The 25,755-nt window shown below is 47.3% G+C and overlaps 2 protein-coding genes across 7 annotated transcripts in view; one reads left to right on the top strand and one right to left on the bottom strand.

Annotated features, from left to right (window-relative positions):
- bnc2 (basonuclin 2) overlaps positions 1-25,755 on the top strand; it is a 119,170-nt gene that overhangs the window by 28,397 nt on the left and 65,018 nt on the right. For 2 of the 6 annotated variants that reach the window (XM_057034533.1, XM_057034535.1), the window contains 2 exons: positions 19,217-19,564; positions 22,693-22,755. The exons of 1 other annotated variant lie outside the window; for it this stretch is intronic. In XM_057034533.1, coding sequence (XP_056890513.1) covers positions 19,217-19,564; positions 22,693-22,755 — 411 coding nt within the window. Of the gene's footprint in view, positions 1-17,407; positions 18,248-19,216; positions 19,565-22,692; positions 22,756-25,755 lie in introns of those variants that run through there. 3 more of the 6 variants (XM_057034537.1, XM_057034532.1, XM_057034534.1) reach the window with 3 other exon arrangements.
- sh3gl2a (SH3 domain containing GRB2 like 2a, endophilin A1) overlaps positions 1-25,755 on the bottom strand; it is a 180,404-nt gene that overhangs the window by 111,428 nt on the left and 43,221 nt on the right. The window lies entirely within an intron of this gene.

Here is a 25,755-nt window from a genome sequence, read left to right as displayed (position 1 = left end):
GTGTCATGTTTGTGTGTTGTGTGCGTGCGTGTGCATGGGCTGGAATGTGCATTTCTGCGAGCGTGCACATATTTCCAGACTTTGATTGCGCCTCTGAAAAAAAAAAATGAGGAAAGTTTGCCATTTACCAACAATGGAAGACAAGTTTGAGCCTGTAGAGGTGCTGATTCCAGCTTTGGGAGTTCCAATTGGAGGCGTTAAGGGGCGTTCAAGTCCTCGTATTAGATGCCGCTCAGGTAATTAAAATGCTCATTACTCCTCAAACCCTATTAGATTCCCTTTTCCTACCTATATCTACATTTTCATTATTACAAGTTCTACATCGTTCCAAAAAAAAGGAGACAGCTCGGGACTCTTGTGTTCTCACAGCATTAAATAAACCGAACGGCGTTTTTCCCCCTGTACAAAAGCTGCTCGGCGTATTGAATATTCTGGAGCCGCTGCAGATGGATCCCGGATATGAGCCTGTAAGGAAACAAGGCTGTCCATTAGTCAGCAGCTGTGAAAGTCTAAAGAAGCCACCCCTAACCTTAATGGCTTCTGGGAACTAATTGCTGCGCTGCTTCCTCTGTATCTATTCACAGAGATGTGACACGCTTCCACCGAAGCCACTCGGACCACTTTCGTAACCCAGTTTTTCGTCTTGGAGGGGGCACGGGCTACAGGTATCGCTCCAATAGAGGCAGATCCAGATAAAGATGGGAGTCTAAAAGCTCCTTTATGGTTCCTCCATCTCTTTCCTGCACTCTGGCTCTTCTTTAGCTCTCTCCTCGCCCTCTGTGCACGCTCCTGGAGGTACGGCGTCTTAATTCACCTGAGTGTGGGAGGGCCCACCTTTCTAATGACCGCCCTGCAGACTCAGGAGGGCACCTAATGGTTTGGGTACTCTGAATGTTCCAGGGACTAAAGTTCCGACCCTTTATTTTTTGCTTTCTTTCTTTGCTCGACCGAAACCGGGCTCCTTTCTCGCAGTGTGTCACGGTGAGGGTCCTTGCACGTTTTTTTTGGTGCAGCTTGTGTGTGATTGAGAGGGAGACGGGAAGAAAGAGAGATGGGGATGAATGGAGAGTCTCACAGGCCCCGCAACTCAGCCCAGGTTAATGGAAACCATTATCACACACAACCACTCTGTCTGCACAATCAGAGCCGCTCGCTCTCCGAGGGAGGCACTTTGTCACACTTGTACACACACGCGCGCACTCACAAACACACGCGCGGGATACATCTGTGCCATCTTTACTAGCGTCTAATGTAATGATGTTCCTCAGCCTGCACAGAAGAGGCTAATTGTTTTAGCATGTAGCTGCCACACTTATTTTGAGCGCTGTGGAGCACTCGGGGTCATTTTACTGAGATGAGTCAGAAACTGTTAGCAAACAGCTCTGACTCAACCTCCCCCCCCCCCCCCCCCCACGATGCCCCCCACTTTTGTTCTTTTCTGCAGTTTTCTCTCAGCTTCCTAGGCCCAAAAACGCTTTCACATCAAACACCAAATGCGGCCCAACCCAAAAAGGTTTTTTCTTCCTAAAAAAAAAAAGGGAGAGAAAAGAAACAAAAGCTGCGGGTGACACAGCACAGATTTGCCTGCTACGTTGGCTGCGAGGCGCTAGGCAGCATCAAACATTTAAAAATACACGAGGAGCGCTTTAAAGAGCCCAACGCTCCTTCACTGTTGGGAAAATAAAAACAAAAAAAAACGGGCAGTTTTTAATCCTCCCACGGCGGCTTGATTGCTGAAGGCGCAGCGAGGTGAAATGTCACATGATCCATCGCTGCATCGGCCACATGTGAATATCTGCATGAAACTCAGCGAGACTAAAAGTAAATCGTATCGAAAATCCAGCCGTGTTTTTTTGGTGGAACCGTTATGGATTTCCTCTGCCCGATGGCAACAGAACAGAAACGCTCGGAAAAATTGGTGTTTAAAACAAAAAGCGGATATCCGCCACCACGTTTTATGGCCTGGATCAGACCCGCCGAGCGTTCGGTGCCGTAGCAAACTCCCAAAACTCTTTCAAGAAATATTCTACAATATTTAGGTAATGATAATAGATAATGATGTGCCCCACTCCTGGCAGCCCTGAAAGGGAAAATAATGATGTAGTATCAGTACCGCAATCTGTAATGTGGTAATCAAATTAAAAGTAATTAATCATATTATTCATCACCGAAGCACGTAAGCTTGAGTGTGATACGATGATTCCCGATTTTCTTATCTTATCATGTACTTAAGCCCAAGAACATACTCCTCGACTATTGAGAATAAACATAAAACGTATATTACTGAGCCTGAAGCGAGTGCACCTTGGGTCAGGTTAGCTTCTGTGTTGCGTTGCTACTATATCCTGCTGCCTGTCAGCCAATGAAAGCCCAGAACGAGTCTTCAGATGAGCATTCGCCGTCGCAACATGAAGCCGAGCGCTTGAAGTGTCCAGCGGACCTCGATTTCATCAACGGCGGATGGCCTTGGTCTCCCGCACGTGCCGCCTCGCGCGCACCGTAGCTGTTTACGTACGGACACATGCCGCCGCCTGCGCTGCTCCTGCCTCAATCAGGGAAGAGTTTCCCTCCACACACACACACACACACACACACACACACACACACACACACGAGTGGTTCCCCATATAAACAGTTTACAGTGCCTCCTCTCTCTCTTGTGCAGACGCAAACCAAAGCGTCACTGTTGTGTTCAGCTAATCCTGCTGTTTGGGCTCTGTTGGCGTGGCGACCACTATGCATGACCAAAAGGAAATTGTATGTGTGTGTTTAGATAAGTCACCTACATTACAGCCCCCCCCCAGCCAAACTGTTCTGCTGGCATATCAATCAGCGTGTTTGTCTTCCGTCTCTGGGAATCTCTCTGCTCCTCTTCAGCTCATTTGTTTAACTATGTTTGCGCTCGTTTTCTTGCCTCTTGATTGAGGTTGACCCGACCGTCTTCACAACCTCCCAGCAGACACACACACACACACACACACACACACACACACACACACACCACACACACACACACAGATCTGTGTGCAGACTGTGTGGTTTTGGCCTCCATTGTGTAGCAGCAGCCCAAGGTAGGCGATGTTTGGAATAAGTGTGTCCTGCCGTCCCGCCGAGCGCCGTTGCTGCTGGATCCCGACCCGCTCGCACCGCAGACCTCTCTAACACTACATGCGGAAACACCGGCGGTTTAGGCACAGAACTGTGGAGGTCTCTGATTTACCAAGCACTCACCACATCCTCCATGCGACTCGGTGACTTCGCCTGCGGGGATATGATTACTTTGGTTGGGAATGCAACATTTGGGGGAAAGCGGTGCTTGTTTTTTTATAAAACGGGGCCTTCGTGCTTGTTGATGCTATCCCGCGCAACGTTTGACCCCCATACGTTTAGCTCTTGTTTTGCTTCCAGTGTGCAGCATCTCCATGTGGGTTTTGAACCAGATTTTCTTTCTTCTTTTTTTTCTCATTTGATTTTCACAGAGGTGCTCACAGTTGCCAAACACTGAAGTCCAGCCAACTAGGGCGCACAAATAACAGCAAGCAGAGCTATCTGATATCTGATGCTAGTTCAACGTTTAAAAGTCAGTGTGGTCTAGTTAAGGCAGTGGAATAGCTGTACGTTTTCCCACATTTCATACCTTTTGGTCAATGAAAGAAACACATGAGATGCAAAAACATATTTGTAAAACGTATTGGCTGCTTGGTTTTTTCTAAAGCTTTCAATAATAATTCTAAATGAGGCATTAAATGTCTTTTTCAACCACAGCGGAGGGAATTTAGCATGAAAAGTGGGCTGCATGGTTGTCCCATCTGAATCCCGGAAGCCCCCCCGCCAAAAAAAACTGTTTTTGTCTTATTTGCAAAAGGATATTCTCAAAAACATAAAGGTGAAAAAAAGTTCAACCAGTGGGAGGAAAAATGTCCGCAAGAGTGAAAAAACCCAAAGCAAAGCCCGTTTTTCTGCGTTGAGTATGTGATGAGATCAGCAAGAATCCGAAGAGACGCCTTCCCTGTTTGTCTCAGCGGTCCCAGCATCATTACCTGCCCCGGCGCAGCCCACAGCCTTATCTAGAGTGGCAACTGCACTGATGCAGTGACATTCACTCCTCCGCCAAACACACACACACGTGCACACACACGTGCACACACACGTGCACACAATTGCTCCCTGAGGATCCTTTTGCAGTCTGCTGCACAGCATATCTGGTGGCAAAGGGATGATAGGAAGGTATATCTGTAATGTTTATGTTCAGATAATGAAATATTATATGACACCAGAGCCGCCCTAAAGATCTGATAAAGTCAGAAGAGGGCAGTCAAGTCTTTCTGTGGTTCGTATACACACATGCGCGTGCACACACACTCACACACACACACCTGCGAGGCATGCCAAACGGACCCGCATGGTGCCGCCGCTAAATTGGAAACTTTCGACTGACGTGGTTGATTTTAATGTGAAAGCTCACCCCCCCCCCCACCCACACACACACACATTTAAACTACTACTCAAGTGGGAAAAATGGTTATGCAGGTGTGTGTGTGTGTGTGTGTGACTGAGTGACTGACTTCATTCATTTTAGTGTAGCCCACGACTTTTCACCTTGCCGGGCTAACATTTAGTGGTCTTAGTCACATTAACGCTTTGAAACACACACACACACACACACACACACACACACACACACACACACACACCACACACACACACACACACACACACACACACACACACACACACACACTGCTATTAAAACTCTAGTAGATCCCTGTAAAGATCCATTTTCATGCAGTTGGCTCCTTTTCTGTGCTGCTACCGAACATGTTCTTCGTTCTTTTCCTTCTTTCTTTCTTCGGGTGATCTCTTTGTTGTTTAAAGTGCAGTCCATTGTAGCCACAACCACATGCGGTTACATGCGCAGAGCGTGTTTTCTTTTGGCAGTAGAGCCTGAGGATGATTATTTTTGTCCTTTTTTAGACCCGTATCCATTTATCACGGGCGCTCCCATAGATCTGCCTGTACACAGAACGGAGATGGAGGGAAATAAACATGTTATATTACACGCTTGGGGTCAAAATTAAGGGATCCTGGTCCCAGAACCCAGCCACCTGGGAAGCCCACCTTTAAACAATTATCCCGCAGGGCCATTTCTCTGGTTGCATTTGCACGACTGGTAGTTACTGTGAAATGATGTGGGCTGGGTCAACACTGACATCTCTCACGAAAGCAAAGTCCGTATGTGTTAATTGGATGATGTTAGCTATTAGGCACAGAGCTGACCCTCTTCGGTGGCTTTGTGTGGTCTCGTGCTGTGGGCGATGCTCTACAGAAGCCTGACAGCTGAAGCTGCCAACTGTACAGCGAGGAGACGCAAACTTTGCATTTTCAGTTCTCTGCCACCTTTGTTTAATTGCCTTTATTAACGTGTTAGCAGATGTTAGCATTTTTTGACACTGTGAAATGATTTTTTCCCTCTAAATCTAATTAAAACCTGCAGTTTTTAATCTGTCTGTCTAAGCAGAGGTAGTGCGTAACGCCGTAATGTCAGTCGCACCCGCTCTGTGTAACCACACGCAGTAGCTTTGTGGCCTCTGCTGGTCATATAAATGCAAAAGTTCAACATATGTTCTTGCAGCTATTGTAAATGATTGTTTCATTGGGTTTTTGAAAGGGTTTTATGAAGTGCTTTTATATTTTGAACTCTTTGTGTGCGTGAGTGAGAATGAGTGAGAGAGAGAGAGAGCGAGAGAGACCATGGACAGGTCCTATATGGAAGCAATTACTGGCAGTGAGGGCCCTCAGACACCCACAGTGCCTCTCTCTCCCTGGGCCAAGTGGAATTTATTTCCCTCCTCCCTCTCTCCCTCTCTCTCTAAATTACTTGCGCATGAGTCCCAAAAAAGGGGCAAGGTGAAACCGCTTTTTTGTGTTTTTTCATTGGGAACAAAACCCCTGCGCATATTTCGATTCACATCACACATTTCCCATTTGCGCAAACAAGCCCTGAAAAAAACGCCGCTAATTAGAGCGAGCCCGACGCGCGCGCTCCCGCGTGCGCACGCGTGAAAGGAGAGGCCGTCTCCAGTTGCATTTCTGTAACATCTTTAGTTGCTGCGATGGCTATTTAGCATGTGCAGCCAGAGCCGTGCAGGGTTTTGGGGGGTCTTTGCATCATGTGGTTTGGATGGTTCAAGCTACCACGGTGGCCTTTGTCGTTCAGAGCAATCAAGGACGGGGCAGGATGGCGCTTTCGGGACATCCTAATTTAGACTCTTGCGCTTTAAACACCGAGTGGAATTGAGTTTAGAGGTGAAACGTCCAGAGAAAAAAGGGGGAATAGAGTCAAAGATAAAATGGCAGCCGACAGGATTGCAGTTGTCAGGGTTTGGAAAACTTTGTTTCCTTCTCCTCTCGTTACAGTTAAGCCCTGTCCTGTCTTTCATGTGTGTGTGCGTGTGTGTGTGTGTGTGTGTGTTTGAGTGTGTGTGTGTATGGGGGGTGGGGGGTGGAGTTAGAGCCCTCTGAACAGAACCTAAATGAGATGAATAAGTTCAGACTAAATTGGCAGCTTGCGTCCAAAGTGATTATTCTTTCCTTAATGTCTCCTCTTTGGAATGGGAGAAGACTTGGCTTAAACGGGGAGACTGTTGGGTGTGTCGAACCAGGCTTTTCCAGCACAAAGAAGTGACGAGTGATGGCAGCCAGAGTTTACTTGTCAAGGTTTTTTAAACACACACACACATACACACATACACGCTGCTCTCTTCCAAAAGTTTGTCCCTCACCGCACGCTCCTTCGAACTTGGCCCACGACAAGCCCTCGCATTCCCTTCCCATGAGTCCTAGCGTGGCTGCTCCGCAGGAGGACCCTGGACTGCTCTGGTCGGGAAGCCTGAGCCCACCGTCGCGGCAACCTGGGTTTGCTTTACCCCCCTCTTTTTGAGAATTCCCTCCGCTCCGATAGGACCGTGCCGTCCCCGGCAAAACGCTGTGCCAGAGCGAGCAGCTGGACGGACGGGTGGGAAAGTCAAACGAACGCGCGGATCGCGTTTCAGGCGGATAAATAATCGCACTTGTCTCCTTTTCACCGTACAGGCATTTATTAAGAGATAAGAAGCAAATCTGAGTGGGCGTGCTTGTAACATGCTGCCAGGTTCAGAATCATAAAGCGATGCGATCGCGGATGATCCGTCGAGCTTTCCAATTCCTGAATTTGTCTGGATCGCTCCTCCCTGATAGGATCCGTCGGTCCAGGGGTCAGATGCAGGAGTTGCGATGGAAGCAACCCCAAGCGTCGGGTTTCATGCCGCGGCAGTGTTTTGTGTCTGCCAACACCCCGACGCTTGTGTTTAGCCTTCGCTGCTAGTTCTGCTGTCGAAGGAATTTCACAGGCTTGGGTAATTTTCGGGTTCGATCCCCGCTCCGCTCTTATTCGTCTGTAGGCCCCTTTTGCTCTGTTTCACTCGTTTCTCCCTAAAGTTGTTTGTGGTATGGCAGTAGACATCTGGTGGTTTTCATACCGGCTGTATTTTTCCAGTGTTAGGTATCTGCTGTTTCACCATAATGTTATAAGAGGCTTCCTTGGATTTAAGCATCCCAAAACCTGAAATGGTATAAACATTAGCATCATTCTAGCTCATTATTTTCTAAGCCTCTGCTACAGTTGTCACCGTTTCTACCTGATGCTCGTTGCTTTGGTTTTTTTTGGATTTGTGTTTCCCGAGCATATTTCCGTGCTGCGTCTGCCGTCCGTCTACGTCTATGCTGGTTTTTCCAGCCCCTCTCAGTGTGTCCGGCTCCTCCACCGTGTCACAGCGCTGTTAATGGCCATTGCTGAGCCAGCAACATTCTAAATGACACCCTCCTCCACTCGATACAGCTGCCCTGCAGTTACACACTCCCACCCCCCCTCCCACTCTTTCCTCCCCTCTTAAGCTCAACACCAGTGGCTTACTTCCCCCGTGCGAAAGCGAAGCGGCCTCTCGTCAATTTTCCCCCCTCAATATTTTCCACTCAGCGTGCCTCTTGAAAGAAGCACTTCTCTCGCACTTTGAGGCATCTCCGGCCGAACGGCGAGCGGCGGTTTTCGGCTTCTCGGCGGCGGGGCCCTCAACAGCAGGAGGATTCGTGTTTCCAGCGTTCATCTCGTTGCTCGTCTTTATCAACACGAGGTGGCTAACTGACGACCAATGGAAGCCAAGTTGGGTTTGGCCTCTGGTTGACAGCCGGGCTGAGTCCTGGAACCTCCTTCTCTCACCAAAACAGTGTTTGACAGGACTATTACAGGATTTTTTCCCCTTCAACCTCACATGAACCTGGAAAGGTGGGCGTCTTTCCTGCAGACCATTCATACCTGACCCATTGTGAGCATCAGCTAATTAGCCAGGCTGGGGCGGGAGTGGGATTGGAGGGGAGTTTCCTACCTCCTAAAAGATGGTAGTGGCAACAGTTTGGCAGCAGCTGCTCGTACCTGGATGGCTGTAATTATTCACTGGTAGAGTGATGCCTTCCAGGGGCTGAAGATTGATTAGGTTTGATATGCGACTTAGTGTAATCTGTCTTTGACTGGGGCTCCCGTCCAAATTGGCAGGAATAACCAAAAAGAGCCGCATACAAGGAAGTTGTTTCTAAAGAGAGAAGAGAGATGATGAAGACACAGATGAAGATTCCGAGCATGTTCTGTTTCACGTCTCTTGCGGCTGCCTTTGCCAAACTAGAAAAAAACCAACCCAAATAAAGCCATTAAATCAGTACTTGATATTGTCAGCATGACTGTGTACTTAGTCTAAAGTGTTAGTTTTCTCAGCACATTTAAGGGAATGTTTTCCTTTAATGGCGCGCTTCTTTTGTCAGCCAGGCCAACGAGCGCCATCCTAGGTTGTCTCATTTTCCGCGACTAAAGTGTGTCTTCGGTGAATCCTCTGTGTGAGCATGGCAGGACTTAAAAGGCTCTGATTAGGCTGTTGTGTCCCACAGGTTGGCTGGATATAAACTCGTGACACACTCAGAGTACCCGCGTGCACCCCTGAGATCTCTCTTTGTGTTAATTAAAGGAGTCTCAACTGCAATTAGCAGGCTTTGCAACGAGCATACCCGCAGACAGACACACACGCTCACACACACACACACACACACACACACACACACACACACAGAAACAGACACGTCCGACTGCGAGTACATTTATTGGCCCACAAACGCGCTTTACAGATGCTCCGGCTGCATTTTGCTTTGGGTGAACCGTATCGGATTTTCTACGCTGTCTGCTGGTGGTCACTTAAGGTCAGCTGTGAATTACACTGTCAAGGGAAGGTTAAATACTGCAAGAGAGCAACGCTACAAAGAAACACATCAGACATTACACAGATAACAACAGTAGGAACTGGGCTAGAGACGAGTGGCGTGGTGCCATAAATCGTCTTGTTGTAAGGAAAAAAAAGTCAGCTCTTGCGGTTCAGTTAATTAATGTCGCACCACCAAGAAGATTAAAAAAAAGAGCGCATTTATTTAAAAATGTTGATTTCTGAATGTGTGTTATTTAAGTTATGGAGCGGCAAAATGTGTTTAAAGTTACTGAAATCCAAAAAAAGGAGCAGCTTCCTTCACCTTTGTATTCAGGTGATAACATCACTTCCTGTTCCAGTCCCGTGATTGTTGCCATGATGTTTAGTATATGTAGCTTTGTAACGTAATACAGTATTGTAATTGGTCAACGCTAACCCATAATGTTAGATAAGGTTGAGGTTTGTGTTTGTGACACCGGTGTCGCCATGGTTTCCTGTAGGCCAGTAATTATTTATGTCTTGAACCTGGTAAGAACACTTTGGTCCATTCAGTCGTTACATCACCTTCCTCAAAGCTCCATCTAGAACGTAGAACGGGGGTCCAGGGTGGCGTTAACCGATCTCCTTCTGTCCAGCGTCAGAGCCCAGATGTCCCAGTGTGCTGCTGCCGTGTCCACAGGAAATCAAGGCCAGGTGGACCTTAAGTGAGCAAAGGTCCTCTTTGGCACAGTCTCGCTGGGGGAAATGGTGGAAAGAACAAGTGCACCCGATTCCCGGAGCTTGTCAGAGATTAGGAGGAGGACGTGCACGCGCACACACGCACGCGGCCACCTATTTGCTGATGTTCAGACAGGGGAACGATCTCACAGTGATGCTGTCAGCTCTGTGGCAACGCTGCTCCGCCACTCCTGGCCCGTGTTTACTTATTTATTTGGAGCGATGGCTGCCATGACAGGGCCACTCACTCTCAGAAAGCCTCCCGGGCTCAGCGACGTCCCTTCAAGCAGTAGCGTAAAAATTTTAAGAGCCCCGGGCCTGGTTTGACAATTTTGACGCGGGTTAGCGTGTACTCGAGTTGTCGGGTGCATTCAGGGGGCTAAGCGTTCTAATGCGTTTACGGGCGCGTGTGCATCTCAAAGCGAGCGAAGTGTCACTTAATAATTTAGTCGTTGGTTTCGTCCCTCTCGCCATCCGTCCATCCATTCACAGCCCTTTATGTCTCGCCTCTGGGGATGCGGCGGCCATCCCTCTGCCTCTCCGGGAGTGATAGAGCGAGCAGAGACAGGTGACAGAGTCTGCGAGGACAGATTGAAAAAGAAGCGAGGCAGACAGCAGAATGATCACAAGGCCTGAAAAACAGGCGCGAGGTGAAGGAGCTGCAGGTGATTCCTGAGCGACTGGAAGATAATGAACATCAGACACTTCCTTTTTTCTTGAAACAAGCTTTATTGCACCCAGGCTCTCGTGTTCATTACTTGTATTAAAGCAATGCTGACATGACAAGTGTAATACATGCCCACACTTATCACACACACTAGGACACACACACACACACAGCGCTGCCTTTCTGGCATCTACGCATGCCAGATGTGGAGCGATCTTTCTCTCATCATTGTTTTCAGGTTAATAGATTCTCATTCTCTGTGGAAAAACAGGAATCAAACGCCAAACCAGCTGCTGTGTGTGTAATAATCAAGTCATGGAGCCGCATGTATAAGGATGTCGGTTAATATTCAAGTGCTTGTGACTTTTGGTGCCACTGGCTTCCTGTAGACACACACACACACACACACACACGCGCGCACACACACACACACACCACACACACACACACACACACACACACACAGCTAGGCTGAGAAGGGTGATTCCTCTGGTCATTTTAACAATGGATGACATCATTATTAGCTGGAAGAAATTAAAAACAATACTTTTTCCTCTGAAGCAGCCCCTCTGAAGCAGCACCTTTATTTGCATAAAGACCAAAAAGAGGAACTGCAGTTAGTGACTTTTATGATTTACTGTATTATCAGACCAAACTTGTGACCTTTTATCATCTTTAGAAATGACTTTTCAATATTAAGAAGCTGTGTATAATCACAGACATTCCTCTCAGCTAGCAGTCCTCCTCTTCTCGTTCTTCCTATTGTTATAGAGAAAAAAGAAAAAGACTTCTCAGTGATTTAATCTCCCTTTCAAATCTTTGTTTCTTCATTACCTCAGTTACCACTGGGTGAATTATGGGACATTAATTCAGGCTTTTCTTTTGTCATTTCTTTGGCTGTGAAAACGTACATGTGTTTGGGTGTTTGTTGTGTTGTTAGCGGTCATGTCCCTTGTCACGTGTGTGTGTGTGTGTGTGTGTGTGTGTGTGTGTGCGCGTGCCACAAATAAAGGCTCCCCTGGCTAATGTAACCCACATGGAGTTTGGTTTCACCTCCTTCTTAGCTCAGCATTCTCTGTTTTTAATGGACTATGATTCAGGTGCTTTTAAGCTGCTTCCTGTCATTGATTTTTTTAAAAGATAAATAGTATTCACTCTTTTGGTCAAAATATCAGACAAGTAAATCCTAATTTCTTCTCCAACTCATCTTTAAATGAAGTTGCGCCCACAAATATCCCAGCACACATGGTATGAAACATGACTCTGCAAATAAAGCTGCCTATTCAGGCTGTTGAATTTAACAGAGGCGGTCACGCTGAGGCCCTCCTCTCCCTCCTGCAGGCCACTGGCGTTCATACACTTGAATACATCACCTGTGACATAACGGACAGCTTCAAACAGTTGGAACATTTGCCGAACTTACAGAATGTCCCAAATACAAGTTGGCTTTGTCATAGAAATTGTTTCCCAATTCAGGAGTTTCTCAATAAATGACTCATTTTTAAGGAAGTCTGGGGATTTTCCTCATGGACCGACAAAAGCATTGCTTTTTTTTGTAACGGCCTCGTTAGGTGTTGTGTTGCATTTGCAGGTCTGAAACTGTAATTTGCGCCTAATGAAACATAGCAGGTCACGGTAGTTGCTTCAGGGGGAGCTGAATCGAGGCCTGGACCACCCTTTGTACTCCTCTGGTCCAGTTCTCCTCAAAACTGTATTGATATTTCACGTTATTCTATGTGGGCCTCGCGAGAGGAAACTGTGCACTCAGTGTCAGAAAGAGCAGAAAGTTAAATGAGGTAGAGTAGAATAATTTGGAAGAGGTCAGATGGGATAAAAAAAAACAGAGGAAGAGTAAAACCAGTAATGAGAGATGGGAAGTTTGCAGAAGGAAGAGAAGGACTTTGTCAAAGTCTTAGGGTTGGTTTCGGGGGAGATTAGGGTGGTGGAGACGGTGATTGGGGGTGGGGGCAAGGATGCCACAGCAGCGTTCCGGATGGGCAGGCGGTCTCCTCTCTAGGGGGGGGTCGGGGGAGGAACGCTGTCAGGGAGCCTGGCAGGTAGAGACACAGCGCCCTGTGACTGGGGGAGAGCACGGGTCAGTGAGAGAGGACAGGAGTGAAGGGGATGAGGCGGCAGAGGGGTGAGGTGGAGGCCTGTCTGATGAGGTGAGAAGAGGGAGCGGAAAGAGGGGGAAGACATGCAGCAACTAAATGAGGGTGGATGAGAAGAGAAGCCAGAGATGATTAGAGCGGAATTATCCATGTGTGAGCGCGGAGTTAGCGGAGGGAGGAGAGAGGAGGAGAGCAGAAAGTCTTCGTTTCGGGGTATCCTGACATGAAGTGTTCTGAAACTAGTGGACAGACAAAATGGAACTTCTTCTTCCCCTGTTTTCTTCTGCCATCTGATCCGTATATGTTTGATTTTGGTCCTAGACGAGCTTATCTCTGGTGCTTTCCTACACCGTGTTCCCAGTCATGGCTCTCGAAACTCCCACCATAAATCACACTTTTAGCTAATAAGGGCCCTTTCTGTATACGTTCGCCCTACAGGAACCATAAATAGCTTTAATTGTATGAAAGCATTTAGGGAAATTCATTCCACTGGAAAGGTTCTATATACATTGTGGGATATTGGCCTATAGAAAACACCACACACACCTTTTTAAAGGCTCATAAAGCTCCATTAATCCTCCGTCAATGACAAAAAAACGAATCGCTGTGTAAATGCAGGTGATTCTAAACATGTTTGTTCCAGCAGAAGGTGCAAAAAGGTGCAGGTTAGCGGTTTCCTTGGTACCACTTTGGCACCAGAATCAGGGACGAAGCTTCTAACGGTGTTATTATAAGGCGAAATGCCTCTCTGACCCTTGACCTCATGAGTGCCGAAACAAACCTCACATACGCATAATGGAATACGCATCTCTGCAAACTGCCCTCCTACCTATTGACCCTCTCTGTCCTGTAACCTACGGTCAAACTGACTGACAGAAACCCATAAGACCTCCACTGATGTTTTCTTTAGGTCCTCTGTCTTTTCCCACAAAGGTGCGCTTGTTTCGCGGAGGCCGGGCCGCAGCGATCAGTGACACAGACAATCATGTGGCTCTCCCTCATTTTTCTCAGACCCCTCAGTGCCCTCATCTGTATCTCACTGTGTCTGTTTTTGACTCTCCTGGACTCACAAGTGGAGGGCTGTTCCCGCCGGTGTCATATGATGTCTTGTGGCCCTGTAGTGGTAGCACGAACAGTGACACTTCTATCCCCGCGCCATCTGATCTACACGCCAGCCCTTGTCACATGCGCAGACACTGTCTGCCCGCACGGCGTTAATTCAGGTCACTCAGCAGCCTTCAGCCATGTGGACTGTACATGTCCTTAGTTCAGGAGATGGAGCTAAAGGAAATCAAGATAAGTGGAGGAGATTGGGATGTTAGGGGTCATCAGGCCGGCGCTTCAGCAACAAATCCCCCCAGTGAGGTTGAGACACTCGTATGGTTCAAACTGGAGCTTCTGTGTGGCGCTAATGAAAGAGAAACACAGCAAGATGGACGGAACAAACAGCCTTTTACTGTAAAATCACCTGCTCTGATGGGCTGAGCTCATCAATTCTCAAATGCACTTCATCCGCTTTAAGTGAGGTGATGAGACAAAGGCTCCCAAAATCTGATGTCAGTCTCTGCACGGTACACATGGGTCGGAGGAAGTAAAGGTTCCCACAATCTCCTGTTCCACTGATAAAGCGTATCTCTGCTCACAGCCTCTTTTCGGAGAACGCTGGTCTCCTGACAAACAGCTACATACTAGGAATCAAAAATACAATCGCCTCCATTATTATTCTGTGTAATGATATCAAGAAAAAATGAGAATGAGGGGATTTGTCAGTAACCTTGGCAGGAGCGTACTGGGAGTAAACATGTTAGCTGAACTGGAAGTCAAACATTCCAGAGGAGCCGGCTGAACGTGGAGAGTTCCGTTTTGGAGGGACAGAGAGCCAGGCTTGCCTCCTTACTTGCTAGCTCGCTAGCTCACTGTTGACCAGTGTTGAGGTCTGTGACATTGTAGGTCAAACTCTACAATAATAAATCGCCATGGGCCGTTTCTGTCGGGCCTGAAAGCTCTTTCTATCTAATCTTTGAAGCTCAATGATATTATTTTTCTAAATGTAACTTATGCATATATTATTGATGTGTTAGCCTCGTGTGCACTCTGGCAACGATCCTGTCGCTGCACAGCTGGATGATCTCCGTCACAGGGCTACATCTGTCACCAACCAGCAGAAGGTGAAAACTACCTCAGATCATATATTAACGTCCGACACACACGTACACCTCGAGGACTGGGGCTCACACACTCCCACCTCACCCTGACACCCCTGCTCCCCATCCCTTTTTTTTTACCTTTCCCTCTTTCCCAACCTCACTTTTCCCCCTAATGAGTTGCAACACTGATAACGAGCTTGATGATCTTCCATTGATTCAGCTATCACTTGCTTGTCTGGTAATTGATCCGTAGCTGAGCCTCTAGTTAATTATATGGGCTTCGACATGGGCCCTTACTCCAGGGGGAATTCTCAAGTCCTGCACAATAATAGTTTTAATAAAGGTGCCTGACGATTCCCCGCATGCCTTTTTTCACCCTTTTCTGTTTCCCGGCATCTCGTATCTTAACAATTCTTTCTTCCCGCCTGCTCCCTTCCTAAATTTCCCCCCATTTCCACTATTTTTCTTCTCTTAGTTTTCTCTGTCATCACAGCCATTACCACCAGCAGCTCAGGCGAAGGCGAGGGGATGGGGATTGGGGGGGGGGCAAAGAAAAAGGGAAAAAGAGCAGGAGAGACGCGAAGCGAGAGTGAACAATATTGGCAGAGTCCACTTCTCCCTCCCACAAATAACAGCCATTAAGCAGCCAGGTCAGACGCTCAGCCACCAGTTTGACTCAAAACACTGAGAGCCACTTGACAAACCCGCAGACATTTACGCAGAAGAGGAGAGAAGCCGAAGATAGAAGGGAAAAAAGGGCCTGAGCACTAAATTGTCACTTAATATAATTAGTCCAAGCCTGATGGATTTTTTCCCCCCCAATAATTTAAGAGTGGAACATGTGACATGTGCTTTTGATGGCAGAGCTGCTTCTGTGGCCTTTGACAGCGCCCAAACCAGCATGCGAGAGATAAAAAAAAGACATCCATGGAGAGGTTTCAAATCATAGGTTCCGCCTGGTTTTCCTGTTTTTTTTCATCCACACACACATCACGACTGACATCAGCAGTCAATCAACATCTGCCCAATTCCTTCCTCCTTTCTGTCATCCACCGACGGCAGAGCAGAGCAGAAAAAGCCCCGTTTAGAAGATTCCTCTTGTTTTGACAAAGTACATATAAAATATTTCCATTTATTTCCAGTAATAATTATGAATTATCATTTGTACCCATGACCCAGAAAGAATGTGCCTCTCTATGTGTAAATTTCAAGGTAATATTTCATTAGTTTTCTATCAAAACCGATCTCGATATGGATTATTGCAGCCATATTTTAGCACAATGGGAGAAAGTGGTGAGACATCATTCCTTTCTCATGTCAGTGCATTAAAAAGGCAGAAATGATGAAGTCCAACCATTATTAAAGTCTCTTTTGCGCTTTCTCTTCATTTGCTGAATCAGTTCTTCCATAAAACATGTGTTTTCAAATGCTACAATAACTTCCTGGTGCATGAGAGTGTCACCCTGGAGAAAGGGGGTCACGCTTGCAGAGCAACCTTGGGCAGAACATCGCCTGGGTTGAACTGAAACTGTAAATCTACATTCGTTTTTCTCAATTAAAAGGATGAATCTTTTAATAAAAAAATAGATAAACAATCAACAGGAGACGTTTTAAACTTGCGGTACCCAAAATCATCACAGGTGAAAATAAACGTACCAAGACGACGTCAAACGATATTTTTTGGGCGAGAATACGCTCCTCGGTCCCTTTTGCACAAGCGTAACGAGCGGCGCGATAATCTCGGCGAAGGTTAACGTCATTCTGTCATTAGAGCGGCGTGCAGAAAGGCTTTTAACGGACTGACCGAGCACCTGCCTGGAGCAATTTACAAGAGAATGTGAAGTGACTTTATGTATGACAATCCATTTATTGTAGCCCGGGAGAGGCGGTCGCTCTCTTCTGGTGCTGTCTGAAAGCCCACGGTGACGTCTCCAGCTCGCCGCCGACGAAGGCACCTGGGCTGTCATTTCTCTAATGATGGAGGGGCGAAAAGACGAGGTGGAGAACAGGAGAGGAGCGATTTAAGGAGAGGGGAAGGAGAAGAGGGGCGGGGGGCTCCATTGTTTGAGATGTGTCCTGTGCCGTGTCAAAGGGAGGATGGATCTCCTTTGGCCCCCACTTTTTTTGGTTTTATCCTCCTGTGTGTCTTTTTCTCCACCGTCTGCCTCTCTTTACTCCTCCATCCCTCAATTTATCCCCTTACCTTTGCTGCTGTGGGGACCAATTTGGCTAAAATGGAACCTCTTCCTCATTTTTTTCTTAATTAAAATCTGGGAGTCTCTGCGGGTGGGGGTGGGGTGGGGGTTAGGCGTGCTCGTGTGCGGTGGTGGCGGAGCGCCTGTGTTCCATTAGTCGTTCATTAGAGCGTCTGAAAATCAAACAAAGACACCACATTTCTCAGAGACGCATTTATGGATAGATGTTGTCGGCTTTTTTGGGGTGTGTGTGTGTGTGTGTGTTTGTTTATTCTGGTTTAATTGCTGCCCCATAAATCAAAAATAGATCCACTTTCAGCCAGGAAGAAAGAACCGTTCTGTTGGGGAGAACCTTTCTGTTTTCAGGATGCCTTTTTCAAAACAAAGAAGCAGAATTGCTAACAATTGTGTGTCTTTTCTTCAAGTTTTTATGTCTTTTTATGATGGAAAGAAAACTCCTGATATATGTATGAGTGGATGTGTGTGTGTGTGTATGTGTAGGGTCTGTAGTGCGACTAAGTTTCTTTGCGTTGTGTTGGCCCCTCACTGCAGAAATGGTAAAGACAGGGAGAGCTTGCCCCTATTTTCTTACCCATATCAAGTGTGTGTGCGTGTGTGTGTGTGTGCGGGTGTGTGTGTTCTTACATGCACACACGTCACTGAACATAACAGTGTGGAGCTGCACAGTTAACTCGGTTAGCTTGCGCCGGCCAGACACACACATGCTCGCTCGCTCGCCTTACACAGACACCGTCCCTCTCTCTCTCTCGTCCTCTCTCTGCCTCTCTTGCTCTCACTTTCACTCACTCACTCACTCTCACATGCTCTTGCGCTCTCTCTCTTTCTCTCACACACTCTCACACACACACGCGCGCACAGACGCTCGGCCGCTCGGCTCAGTTCCTCAGTGGCTGCAGCAGAGTACAGAGGAGTAAGAGAGAGAGAGAGAGAGAGAGCGGCTGGGAGAGAGGACAGGCGGCACGGACAGGGACAAAATCACAAAGAGAGAGAGGGAGAGAGAGAGAGGGAGAGAGAGAGGGAGAGGATTGGGAGGCAGGGAGAGCTGGATAGCTGGTGACTCACTCCCACACCTCATCTTCACTTTGCTGGGACAGGAACAGAATTGATGGTAAGAGACCGTTCATTCATTTCTTGGGCTCGGCTCAGCATTTCACAGCACTTTTCACGGGACAATTGTAACATTCTTGAGAGGCACTTTTTCTTTATCTTTCTTTCTTTGCCCTTTTTGTGATTATTGTTAATATTTTACATTTGTACAATTGCACACATATTCTGCTACTTTATGGTTGCCGGCAAAGTGTTTCTTCTTATTGTAAACAATACATTTCTTTTAAATTGACAAAACTGCCAATGCACAGATCTGACCGTGGCTTTATGTGTGCACGTGTTCAATAGTTGTGATAAAAGTGACCACTGACCTCAACTTTCTCATATTTTCCTGTATATTGTAGTTTTATATATCTGTGGCTGAATGTGTGCATGCATGCATGTAAACATGCGCTTCCTTGTATGTATGTATGTGTGTGTGTGTGTGTGTGTATATGTGTGTGTAAGTCAGTGGTGACTCCATGTCCAAGTACAAATCTGACTGACAGATGGATTAAAGTGAAACCGAGGCCATAGGCTGCACGCTAATTCCCACCACCAGCCCTCTTTTCCCCTCCACGCTCGCTCACCTCCTCATGAGCCCCCTCCTCACCTCCATCCTTCTCTCCATCCTTCCCCACATCCAGCTCCCCGTTCAGCTCTTGTCCGAGACGAGGTCCCTGAGGAAATCCGTTGCTTGCCGTCTTTTCTCTCGCTTCTGGAGTATTAACTCTACACACACACGTACACACACAAACACACACTCCTCCAGTGGCAGGACCATCAAGAAGCCTCACATACATCAACTCCCTCAACTCCTATCTAACTGTTATCATCACGCTTGAGAAGCAGCACCTCCACTAGTCAAAAAGCAGTAAAAGAGACCCTCAAACAGAACCCACCTTCCTTGACTTTTTTTTTCTTTTCTCCTCCTTCACACTCCCACATCCCTCCTGCCCTCCCTCTCTGTCTCTTCCCCTCTCTGACTAAGTCCAAGGAGGCAGAGTTGGATGTGAGAGGAAGCGAGTGCGACACCGTCCCTCCAGAGGCCAACACGGAACCAGAGCCGCCCAGGTCACCTCCAGCCGAGGCTAACGGACCCACTGGCATCGTTTGCTCAACCGCCCCCCGTAGCAGCTACGGTAACAGCAGCGCCGCCAGCAGCAGGAAAACAAGTGGTCTGGGTGACATTAGCATCGTTAGCAGCCGTGCTGAGGGAGCAGGCGAGAGCTCCATGCAGTTCAGCACCAGACCGCCTAGTGCTGAGCAGCCAGGCTTCATGGGGACATGGCAGCAGCAGAGCACTGACAGCAACCTCCTCTACAGAATGTCCCAGCAGGTACGTCAGTCCATCTTCGCTTCGCTCATCCTCTCCGCCTCTCCCTCTGCTCAGGCTCCTTCTTTTTCAGCTCTCATTCAAGGATTAAACTTGTATTTTTTTTTGTTTTGTTTTTTAAATTCTTTCATTAGCATGTACTGATGTTGGGACGTGTTTTGCTTTCAAGTGTGAGCGTGTGTGTGTGTGTGTGTGTGTGTGTGTGAAAATGTGTTTTTAATGTGTGTCAATTGTGTGTGAGGGTGAGAGGCAGGGGCAAGGGTGGTCTTTGGCATATTTAAAATTAAGAGAGATTTATTTTACCGCATGTTTTGTGTTTTTCATCTTATCTCATTTTCATGGAATTATAGTTGAATTAATTGCACCTCATAAAAATAAGTTTAAAAAAACTACAATGAGGTGCATTTAAAAAAAAAGAAAAATAAGAGCCTCTTTTAAAAAATGAAAATATTAATAATCTAGGATATTTAGTTTGCCATTTGATGGATTGGCCCCTGTCTGGATTAGTTACATATATGCTTATGTTTCCTTAATTGCTCTGCGAGCGGTGTGGAGTTTAAAAGCACTGTTTTGGTAACCTCAGTGCCGATAAAGACTGGAGAAGGGGTCCCCCTCAGGGACCGGCTAATTGACTTCATGTGGCCGAAGGAGTGAGCCCCATGCGCGGCTAAAGAACAGACGAGGAGCCGCGAAATAAGCGCAGACGCGCCTGGAAAACTGACGACAACAACACAAAGCCCGCGCACGCCGAGCCAAGTTTTTCTTTCGGACATTTCTCGGCCGTTATCACGGACGTCACTCTCAATCTCACTCCTGGTTAGCAGTTCCGTTATTAGGGGTCGACTGATTCTCAGAGCACCCCCCAAAGTTAGAAAATATTAGCAGTCGCGTCGGATAAATGTCAGGTAAGCGGAGGAGAGGCGAGTGAGAGTTTTACGTTCGTGTGTGCCTGTGTGTGCGCGTGTGTGTGTTTGTACTGCGTGTGCGTTTGTGTGCGTGCGCGCCCGTGTGAGTGGGAGAGAGTGAAGATAGAGGATGGTTTCGCTGGGTTGCAGTTAATCATAGCGGGACCTCCGGGCTCTCCGTACCATGCGCTCGCTGTTACGCACGCAGGCCACAGCGGCTCTTGCGCAAGAGCCTCTCCGGTTCTGTGTCGTGAAGGATGAGAAAGTTCCTCTTTCACCTTAACCATGTTTACATCCCCGCACTATGGATGTCACAGAGGCGTAATTGCGAGGTGTAAGAAAACATATTTTTTTGACAAATGAATGGCACTTATCTAACCCTAACCCGTGATTCCTCCTGCTGGCTTGGAGTCTCTGGCGTTAAATTACATAGAAGAACCGATCTTAAAACATGTTTTGACTAGAAATTGAGGAGCCGGGAGCGTAGCGCGCTGCTTTTCGGTCCTCCTGGTAGGAGGCAGGTGGATGGGCCCCTTCGCTCAGCACCTGCTGGGACCCCCGCGTTTGCATCCCCAGCCCTTTTTACAAATGCGCACCGTTGTTTCAATATAATCAGCTGTGGGACTCGCTGTTATTTATCCTTCCTCGCACCACTTAGAAGACATCTTCCCATGTTTAGTAGGCATGACATAAATTCTCCGAAGGAAGCCCGTTCCTTGACAGACTCGACTTCTTGGAATCTAACCGATAATGACTTTGTGTTTGCCGAGGCTGGCGCACCCTGGGGTGTTGGGGAAGAGCAATGCGTGATGGACTTGTGTTTCAAAATCTCTTACCCCCCCCCTCTCTCTCTCCCACCGTTAAAGATCAGCTAAATGGCACGGGGGATGTGGTGTTTTATTGTTCTTAGGCCACATTATATTTCCATGATCGATGAAGAGCCGCGGCGCTTTTGCGCGCTGCGCTCTGCAGATGTTGGAGAGGAACGCAGGCAGCCGTTTTCCCACAGACACATGTGAGGTGTTCAGCAGGTGCCTGCTCATATTTGTGCATCCGTGTGTGATGAGAGATAGAGCCGGATCGAATTTTTTTCTTTTTCTTTTTATAAATCACTTTGTCATTTGATCTTTGAAGCGTTTCTTTTGACATTTCACGGTGTTTTCACAAGTTGTTCCCCGGCCAAAATAGCAGCAGCTGCTTCCTTCAGCGTGAAGGAAATTACTACAATAATAAAAACGCATTAAAAAATAAATAAATAGAACAGTCTAAACTTTTTAAACGTCAGTTTACTATTTTGGAATTAATGTAGGCGAAAAATAGAGAATTACTCTGACATTTTTCAGGTGTTACAGTGATTATAAAAATAAATACAACTGCAAATTAAAAAAAAAAACCTGCCGAAAATTCAGGCGAGGTTTATTTTATCTAATTATTTTTGCAGCGGGATTGCGTTGATGTTGAATCAAATGCTTTGATTAGCGCTACATTTTTTTTTAACCATATGAAATTAAAGTCTGCCGATTAAATCACGCCTGAAACTGATTAACCCTCCCTTGGCATAACAGGCCTTTAAAGGATTTTAGTAAGTTTCCCCTCCCCAGTCTAAACCAGTGTTCACAGCTTTCATGATCCACGCAAATGTCACCATGAAACAAAACCAAGAGCGTGCTCTTAAATTGAAATCGATGAAATGGATCCGATAAATGCTGCTTTTTCCCCCCACCGCAGCTTCCCAGTGTTCAGACGTCGCGGCGCATTCCTGAAAAAGGGAACTTTAGCAATTGTTTTCGTGGTGGGGAAAACGCAAATATTAATTAGGAGGTGAGTTATTTCCTGCGCAGCGCGGAGTGAAAATATTTGGAGGCTTAATTGACCTGCTGCTGCTGAACACGCGTGGCTCCGAATATCGACCCTTGCAAGTTAAAAACCCCAGAGTTAAGTGATACGACGAGCCTAATTGGTTCATCAGGGATAATTTCTGCACAATACAAGCAGCCGCAGGCCGCTTCTTCCCCTTCTCCCCCCCCTTTACAGTTTTCTCCCCCACTTTAATTCGGAGGAATGTGAGAGCAAGTCGAGGTTGGAGAAGCTCGTAAAAAATGTGCCTCCACCTGAGGATCTGACGCCGCCACGCAGGCTCTGAGCACGGATCGGAGGGAGAATAAGGATAATTATGTCTTCAATTAAACCGTCTCTAAAATAGCCTCTTCCTTTTCTTTTTGCAAGGGTGCTGTAACGCGGCTTCCTTTGAAGTGCGACAGGTCGACAATGGGCCGAGACCTGGAAGAGGTACAGTGGCACTCCAGCTCCTGTCTGCTCACGCTCACACGGTCACGTCGCTGCAGCCGTGCACGATGCACAATTAGACACTACAAATTATAGGAAAAAGAAAGATTCCAGTCGAGATAAGATCCCACTTCTCTTTTTTTTGTCTCAACACATTAAAAAGAACAGCATTTCTATTCATGCATTTGCAAACCTGAAAAAAAAAATCATTATCTTGGAAATAATTACGTAATAATACTTATATATAATTATATCTATATAATTATAATTATATATTTATTTATACACAGTCCAAAATATCTGCACTTTACATTGTTTAATACCACGCAGCTGTTTTTAGAATAAGCCTGGGATGCTTTTATTTATTTATTTGTCCCTTTTCTGCACAATATCTTCATTGTCGTGTTTTGCATGGATCAGTCCTAAATTCCCCTGATTCCCCACGTTTGATCCGGCGGCGCAGTCCATGCAGCCGCGCGCGTGCACGGTGGACCTGCAGCACGATGACAGGCGAGTCTGTGGAATGATGCGCTGGGCCTCGCTCGGTTTTGTTTTTTATGAGCGTAGAAATGAGGTTGATATTATCCTCCTCGCCGCAGATCACAGAGCGCCCTAATCTGCCCATTAACACAGCGACACACTGACAGGGCTGAGTGTGTGTGCACGCATGTCTTACACAGTAGGGTACGGGCGCCTTGCATATGGGTTGCACATGCGTCGTTTCTTAACCTTCTGTGGGATTGAGAGGCAGTGATCTGATGCATGTGTGCAGAGTTATCCGCAGCAAAAGTATGTGTGCGCGCGTGTGTGTGTGTTGATACACTCAACTGTTATTATTTCCACGTCTGTCTTTGATGGGTCGTTGCACACAGATCATAAGGATGCCTATATATGCAAGTATCCGATATCAAGTGTGTATATGTGTGGAAACTCACTCAAGTTGATGCTTATATGTGTGTGTGTGTGTGTGTGTGTGTGTGTGTGTGTGTCCAGGCTGTTGTATCTGCGCTTTTGCCATTTATTTTTCTGAGTAGGTGGCTAAATAGTCAAATGCCAGTTGTGTGACCGTGTGTGTGAGAGGGAGAAACGGTGCAGATTTGTGGGTGTGTGTCCTCTCTCTTCCAGAGCGTGTGTGTGTGTGTTTGTGTGCTCCTGTGTGCTGGCTCGGGCTCCATGTGTGTGTGGGTGCGAGGTGAAGCGTCTCTTGGCTGGCCTTGGCTGGAGAGCTGGGGGAGAGCAGAGGTGAAACAGGAGATTTGCAGGAAAGACACGCACCACTTCTCCCATTACTACTTTTTCTTTTTCCTCTTCTACTGTGTCTCTTGTCTCTCCTTGCACCTCCTCCTCTTCTTCTTCTCCTCCTCCTTTCCTTCTTCCTCCTCTGCCCACCTTGTCCTCTTCCTCTTCCTCTCCTAAAAACGTGTCCACCCAGCCAGTCTTGAAACAGATTGCTTGATCTTCATCTCTCTTCTTGAAAAAAGGGCTCTTGAGGATGAAACCTGTACCGGAGGACAACTTGTGCTTCAGTCCTCTGACCATTTGCAGTAACACAGAAGGACAAATAGTCCTAACGATTGATCATTAGTGGCGTCTGATGTCTGTTTAATCCTCCACCTGAGGAAGCTTAATCTGGTGTCTCCGCCACCGGCTGCACCTGACTCTGATGGCAGGGGCGCGGATGGCTCGCTGCCTCTCTGCCGCCTTTCTGAGGGGGGGGGGGTCGCTCCTGTGGGTGGGAAGGTGGCTGCACCCGCGTGTTGACTTCCCATACTCGAGTGCACTACTGAGAAGCCATCGAGTTTGGTGGAGTAGGAGGATGCACGAGGTCTCATTCATGCTGCGCTCGCCGCTCTATTCATGCAGGCACCAGCCGGGAAGACGTGACGGCTCGAGTCACATGTTTGGATTTCTGTCTTGCTGCGTCGTGCGTACATTTATCTCTAAATTAAATGAACACATACTGGATTTCACTCCATTCCTTGCTCTGTTTTTAAGCTTATACATAATCGATTCTCGACTGACCATTTCTGATCATCCGCATCTTCATCTTTAGATTTGATACAAATCCGCCCCTCGTATCGCCGCGATCATATGTGCGCCGGGTCACTCCGTGACCTCTGTGGAATGCCCTGCAGGAGCAGCAGTGCTGCTTAAGCGCCGACCCCGAGTTTATGTGTGAGACCCGGGGCAACCGGCGATCAATAAGCATCATGGGAGCATCACTCATGGGTTCCATGTCAGCTGTTTTCCTGCTGTTCCTGAGGAGACAGTCCTCTTTTTTTGCTCGGCGTGTAAAAACGTGGTGTTCTGAGATTCTCACGGTCACATTCTTTTCGTTTTAATCATTGTTGCCTTCCGTGCCTTTTAGGTACAACTGTATTTTCCATGTGTAGCATAAAGCCGAGTGGGTCTAAATTGTGCATTTCCTCTTAATGTCTTTGGATTTGTGGATATTTTTTGATGCGTTGGCGACCCTTGAGCGGCTGAGCAGCACTGTTTTCACTGTTTATTCTCTCTTCTTTGGAAACGGGCTGTTGGTTATTTGTCTTTGGGTAGTTTCCTGCAGCCGGGAGAAGTTGCTAGTGTGAAAAGGAAGCATGTGTTTGAACGGCCAGTCGCTCAGGATGTCACCACCCTGCCACTGGCTAATGAGGGGGACATAAGTACAGGGCAAAGGCGCAAATGCACACACACACACACACACGCACACACACACACACACTGACACAAGAAGAATGCAGCAGCTGTCACCAAGGGCCGGGCAGTTATGAAGGGGTTGAAAAATAATTGCATGTGTGCGCATGCAGTGGCACTACCGAGGGTCGGGGAGGGGGTTCAGAAGTGGGAGGGGCCAGCGGCAGAGGGGATTGTCACAGGTGACTGACTAAGGTGAGGAAAGGATCAGAGAATTCCAGAGGAAGGGGATCGGAGCGATATTTTCAGCCGCGTCCATATGGCAGAGACATTGTTGAGCGGGGCTGTTCTTCCCCGTTGTGTTTCCAG

The sequence above is a fragment of the Takifugu flavidus genome, chromosome 6 (genome assembly GCF_003711565.1).
Source record: "Takifugu flavidus isolate HTHZ2018 chromosome 6, ASM371156v2, whole genome shotgun sequence".
Classification (NCBI taxonomy): Eukaryota; Metazoa; Chordata; class Actinopteri; order Tetraodontiformes; family Tetraodontidae; genus Takifugu; species Takifugu flavidus.
Note: the sequence above shows the minus strand (reverse complement) of the source record. Positions and strands in the feature narration are given on the sequence as shown.